This window comes from Corvus brachyrhynchos, unplaced genomic scaffold (assembly GCF_000691975.1).
Source record: "Corvus brachyrhynchos isolate BGI_N302 unplaced genomic scaffold, ASM69197v1 scaffold80, whole genome shotgun sequence".
NCBI classification, from domain to species: Eukaryota; Metazoa; Chordata; class Aves; order Passeriformes; family Corvidae; genus Corvus; species Corvus brachyrhynchos.
The window spans coordinates 4,272,878-4,278,877 of NW_008236769.1; the positions used below are offsets into that span (position 1 = coordinate 4,272,878).

General features: G+C 42.0%; 2 protein-coding genes across 6 annotated transcripts in view; one reads left to right on the forward strand and one right to left on the reverse strand.

Annotated features, from left to right (window-relative positions):
• The window catches only part of FAM184B (family with sequence similarity 184 member B), a 39,668-nt gene extending 38,105 nt beyond the window's left edge, over positions 1 to 1,563 (forward strand). For all 5 annotated transcript variants that reach the window (XM_017727563.1, XM_017727565.1, XM_017727564.1 and 2 more), the window contains one exon: positions 820 to 1,563. In XM_017727563.1, the coding sequence (XP_017583052.1) occupies positions 820 to 910 (91 nt within the window). In that variant the 3' untranslated portion in view covers positions 911 to 1,563. The remainder of the gene's footprint in view (positions 1 to 819) is intronic.
• Positions 1,564 to 4,119: 2,556 nt separating this feature from the next.
• MED28 (mediator complex subunit 28) overlaps positions 4,120 to 6,000 on the reverse strand; it is a 2,861-nt gene continuing 980 nt past the window's right edge. The window contains exons 2-4 of the mRNA XM_008645133.2: positions 5,898 to 5,994; positions 4,905 to 5,017; positions 4,120 to 4,442 (exon numbers count right to left, since the gene is read on the reverse strand). Coding sequence (XP_008643355.1) covers positions 4,245 to 4,442; positions 4,905 to 5,017; positions 5,898 to 5,994 — 408 coding nt within the window. The 3' untranslated portion in view covers positions 4,120 to 4,244. The remainder of the gene's footprint in view (positions 4,443 to 4,904; positions 5,018 to 5,897; positions 5,995 to 6,000) is intronic.

Genomic DNA, 6,000 nt, shown 5'->3' on the forward strand with positions numbered 1-6,000 from the left:
TTTCAGGACAAAATCCAGCCTTCTCGCCTATCTCGTGGTGGAGATTAGTTATCCTGTACATTATGTACAAGGGAGTTCTTTCCTTGGGGGCAGATGGTGCTGACTACTGACAAAAACAACCTGGGACACAGGCTTAGATCCTGTTTGGCAATTCCCACTTCTTAAAGATACAAACATGCTGTATCATGCCAGATGACTGCCAAGGCAAATGAGATTTCTGTTTTAAAGAGAAACAAATGTGCAGGGAGACTCGGGGTAGCTTGGCTGCTACTTGCTTAATTCTTTTACATCAGTCAATTGAAAGTTAAGTCCTATTCACTATCATACGCTAAAAAAATCCCGAATGATGGAAAATCGGGGACTATGTAATAGGATTGATTATGAATGCCAGGTAGTGTTCAGATAAATTTTTCTGTTTCAAATAGAACTCTTATCCAACATTTTTAATGCATAAATTGTATTTCCTATTTTTAAGAGTGAATTGCAGCTGCCATTCTCTGATTTTCAGGACTTCATATTCTTGAAGCATCCTTTTGTTTAATTTTTTGGGATGTCAAGTTAAGAACTATGTTCAAATGTTTCTCCATAGCTATTAGGCTCTGCTTCATGCTTTTCTTCATGTTACAACCGGTGCTGCTAGCCCAGTTACCTGGCTGGCACAAATCCCACTAAAACTGTAGTTGGCACCTTTTGGTCTCATCCATTCATGTGAGCACAGAACCATTCACAGGATCATGAGTTTTCCTGGGAAAAGTGTTACATATTGATAAGATGGTACGTAAGTAGGACGGTAATGCTAGTGCTTATTTGTTTGCACAGGACACATGGCAATGAACCACCACAAACCAAAGATGACCAAAACCAAGATCCTCAGCACCAAGAATGGTTTACTAAGTATTTTTCATTTTAAAGCAAACTATTTGCATACTTCTCAGAATTACTGTAAAAGTCATTCCTGTTCTCTTTTTTATGAATGATAACCCAATAGATGATTTAAGGGAAGGAAAAAAATGATGTAATTTCTAAGTAAATAGTTAGGAATACCTGCACTTTCTTACATCTAGTAACTATGGAGTTATAGGCATGAATTTCAGAAAAATGCATTTTTTTAACAATTTCTGTAAAAAATGAAGAAAAAGAAAAAGTCTGGATACTGTTATGTGAAAAGACTTTTTGATCAAGAGGCTGTACCACTACACAATTAAATATGCAACTTGGACTCTGATACATCCTGTCAATTTGGCACCAGCTGGAAAAGGATCTTCTGTATGTTTACACACTTGCTTCATCAGCTGTTTAAAGTAAGTTCTGCATCTAATAATGTAATTTTAACATTTATTGCTTTTTGTTAAGTGAATGTTATGCTGTACAGCATGTGGTACACCATCAAAAATAGCATGTTTATAGCAGGCTGGTTTAGAAATAATTTCTGGTTTGCTTCATAAACTGTTTTGTATAGTCAGCATTGCTGTGTAATATACCCATTGAATTTCAATACATGTATCAGCCTGATAAATGAGGATGATGTGTAAGTATGAGCATTAAAGTTTGTAACTTACCCAGTTTCTGTGGTTTGTAAATTACCCAATTTCTATGGTTTTCAGAAGAGTTCTATGTCATGCTGAATTAAGTCAGACATGTGCCAAGTTCCAGAGTGACGGCAACTGCATACTTGTACCTTTTATCTCCATACTAGTTTTATGCCCATATAAACGCAAAGCAGGGGAATGGCTACATTTATCAGATCGTGCTAACTCATTGTTGGGAGGAAAGAACTCATGAAGAAGCTGTCTTGGGTAATTAACCCAGTAAATGTGAACGGCAGAAAAATGTGCGACTAGCAGCCTGCTATTAAAGACAGGATAGTTCCTCTTCAATTGCTTTGAATCCCCATTTAATTTCGACCAGCAGGGCCCAGCTACCTAAAAAGATTTTACACGTGCAAAGAGGTGTACCTCCAGCCTAACCTCTTCTTACGTCAACAGCCAGCAAGACCTGCACTAACAGATGCCAACACTTCATACAAAACAGCCACTGCATCTCACTGGTGGTGCAAAGGTGGAAGGAAGGGCAGAACACTTCTACAGGCTGTCATAGTTTGACACTGGCCCAATGCCAGGCACCCACGAGAGTCGCTTGCTCACCCTCCTGTGCCACAGCTGGGCAGAGGAGGGAAAGGAAAAAAGTTAGCAAAGGCTTCATGAATTGAGATAATGACCAGGAGAAAACAATTAAAGAGCAAAACAGGCTTAGCTTAAAGTTACAAAGTTAATTTATTGCTAACAGAAATCAGAGGAGGATAATGAGAAGTAAAATAAGCCCTTAGAAACACCTTTTTCCCCCAGCCCCTCCCTCCTTCCCACCGACAGCACAGGGAGACAGGGCATGGGAGTCTTTGGTCAGTTCATCATCGAGATTTTCTTCTGCTGCTCTGGGAGAGGAGTCCTTCCCCTGGTGAGACCGTGGGAGCCCTCCTACGGGACACAGTTCTCCGTGAACTTCCCCAGTGCGGGTCCACTCTCAGGAGCAGCAGCCCCACCGCCCCTGCTGCAGCCTGAGCCCCTCCCACGGGCACACAGTCCTCCCAGACTGCTGCGCCGGGGCTCTCTCTGTCCACAGGGTGCAGTCAGTCCTCCGAGGACAGACTGCTCCAGCCTGGAAGCAGGGCCCCCTCTCTCCACCGGGTCTTCCCCTGGATCACAGCCTCCTCCAGGCATCCACCTGCTCTAGTGAGAGCACCTCCCTCATGGGCTGTGGGTGGATCTCTGCATCCCCTGTGGATCCCCACAGGCTGCAGGGGGACAACCTGCTGCACCATGGTCTGCACCACAGCCTGCAGAGGAATCCTGGCTCCCCCACCTTCTCCACTGCCCTTGGTGTCACCATGTTGTTTTCCCTCACATGTTCTCATTTCCTCCTCTCCTCTGACTAGAAGCCAAAACCTGTGTGACTTTGTTTTTATTTTCTTCTTAAATATGTAATCACAGAGGCATTACCAACCTCTCTCATTGGCCCAGTTTCAGCCATGTCCATCTTTCACAGCCATCAGAGATTGGCTCTGCTGGACATGGTAGAAGTTTCCAGGAGCTTCTCACAGGAGCCATCTCTGTGGCCTCCCTGCTACCAAAAACCAGGTCGTGCAAAAACAATACACAGGCCAATACTTTTCATCCCAATTGTCCAGTATGTTTTCCAGAATGAACTGTGTGGTTGGAAAAGTGTCTTTGGCAGCAGATTTGGCGAAAAGGCACTGTTCATACTTGTAATCAAGAGAGATGTTAGTGTACAGTAACACTGATCGGTGCTTTGGTATCTGTGAGGATGGAAACGTGCAGTGCTGTTTTCATTACTTCTCATCCACGCTGCCCCAAGAACACTAAGAATTTCAGTACCCAATTAACCATTCTTATTTCCAGGGTTACAACAATTAATTATTCAACTCTGCCCCTATAAAGGTATATGCAGAAGTGGTTATATGAATGAATTAAATTTGTTGCTTAGTAGTACAGACAGGACTCTTTTGCTATTCCTACCTCCAAAATCTTTTTTGGCTACATTCAACTTACTAAATAGAGCACTGAAATTGAACATAATTCTGTATACTGGACAGCACTGGTGACCCTACCTCCACAATGAGTAAGTAGTCTTTATTTTGAGGGTAGGTACTTTGGACCACCTCTACAGTAGCCTGAGAGACAGAACATCAGTTAGATTAGGCCTGTATTATATATCCCACCCTTTTGTGTGCATTTTTCCATTTCAATTCATCCTATAAGAACCAAATTTGTGTATTGCAAGACACCTTCCATGAGGTGAGCCAGTCTGGTGGAGAATGACAATTCACTTCAAAACAGTGTCTGACCTACATACAGACAATTCTTAAGGGTGTTTCTGCAGTAGTACTCATGGATAATTACTGGTTCACAAAACATTTAAATATTCTAGTAAAATCAAACACTAATCTTTGCAAGTATTTTGATCATACCAAAAAGACAGAGAGGAGAGCAAGGGCCACCCTCTCTAGAAGGAACAGGATGTACTCTGGGAGACACACTTCTACCAGAAAGCACCCTGAACAGCAACTCTGAATATTTTCCATGGAAACATAAAACCAACCCATACTTTTGTAATAAAAGATAATTTATTTGGCTTAATTGTTTTAACTATATTTGCAGTACAAATTACATTATACAGAAAGCATACAAAGAATGCTTTTAAAATATTGAGCTGTGTAAAATTCAAGATTATGTTTGCTTCATTGGAGCAGGAATATTCGCAGATGCTTGTTCTAGGTAAGCTAATGGACCTTGAGGCATTTCTGCAGGCTTTTTGTGCTGCACACTGATGTCTTCCAGGACCTGTTGCCAGTGTCGCAGTTTACTCAAATGCTTCTGAATTAATGCTTCTTTTCTCTGCAATTCATTTCTTAATTCTGAAACATCCTGTGGATGAAAAAAATTGTGTATTAGTAAACAGACTGTATTCATAAGAATAACCACCTCACATAAAGAGCATGTAAAACTTTTTTAGACCTTGAGTTTTCAAGCTGATCTTAGAGTGGAAAAATGGAATAATGGAGATGTGTCTAGTGCTACAGAGGGAAAGCATTGTGAATGCACTAGTGCTGTTCACCTATGTCACATATTTCAGAGATCACCACCTCCAGCAAAATCTGACTAACTGGTTTGTCTCTTCCAATGAATTATCAGTCATGTTCCAATACTCCACACAGCAGCAGGCATCCACCTTCTCCAGGTTCATGGTGAGAGTTATGGAAACAGTCAAGTTCTACCAAGTTAAGGTACAGCATCACGTTGAGAAAATTAATTAATTAATTAATATGAACAAGGTGATTAAGGTACATGGCGTATCTGCTTTAGCACAAGATAGGTAAATTAACATACCTCTTTAATTACTTGTTCTGGTTTCTGGACTGATAGCTGCAGTCTTTTTTGTAGAAAAAAGCATTCAGTTTGTCTTGCAACATCCAGAAACTTTTGGATGCACTGATCAACACCTAAACATATAACAACAATATTGAAAGAACAGGTTCCAGAAAAATAAGATTCCAGGCTGCTAATGGTAGTGGTCTATTAAAAACACTTTTCACAGTACTTTCTAGAAAGAAAATCTTCAGAATATCTAAAATGATGTATTTATAAAACCAGTAAGCATCGGTGTAAAACACTGCTTTACAAACTTACAAGTTCTTTTAGAAGCGCAGGACAACACTTCCTCCCAAGTTTTATTTTATTTCTGACAAGGAGTAATAAAATAATTAATGGAACTTGGGTGAATAAAGAAAACATTTCTGCATGCCTAAGCAACAAGCTCAATGTAGGGTTCTAAAATGTGCCCGTATTGAGGAGAATATTCTGCCCTCATATATTACACACTACTGTTTTGGTAATAAAAGCTGTTCCATGCCAGCAAATGAATATGACCAAATAATGCAGAAAGGAGTTTTGAAAAGCATTTATGCCGGTTTTGAAACGCCACTTCAGTAAACCTTCAGAAAATTTTCAGGGGCAATTGCACTTCTAAAGAGTAGTCAAGGGCCACTTTTCAATCTCCTGTTCATACCAATATTTATTCCGCCTCCACGGAGGTGCGTCACTCAATTCCTAAAGCACCGCTACTGAGCAGCCTGGCCTGGCCCTTCCCCCCTCCCGTTAATGCTTCATACAGCTTCAAAATGCATCACATCACTTCACGGGTGCTTGAAACACGCGTTTCACCGCACGCCAGTAATAACCCACCCAACCCCAGGAACCAACTGGCACAGTCAGACCTTCCCACCAGACCCCGCTCATTCCCGGGTGGGTTTCTTTCCTGCCACTGCTCCGAGCAGCGTTGCACCGGGAAGGGGCCAGGCCCTGCTCCTCCCCAGGGCTCACCGGTGCGGATCTCCTCCTGGTCCGTGCCGTTCACGTAGTCCTGGCTCACCAGCGAGGCGAAGCAGGCCTGCGGGGAGGGAAGCACCACGCTGAGCGGCTGCAG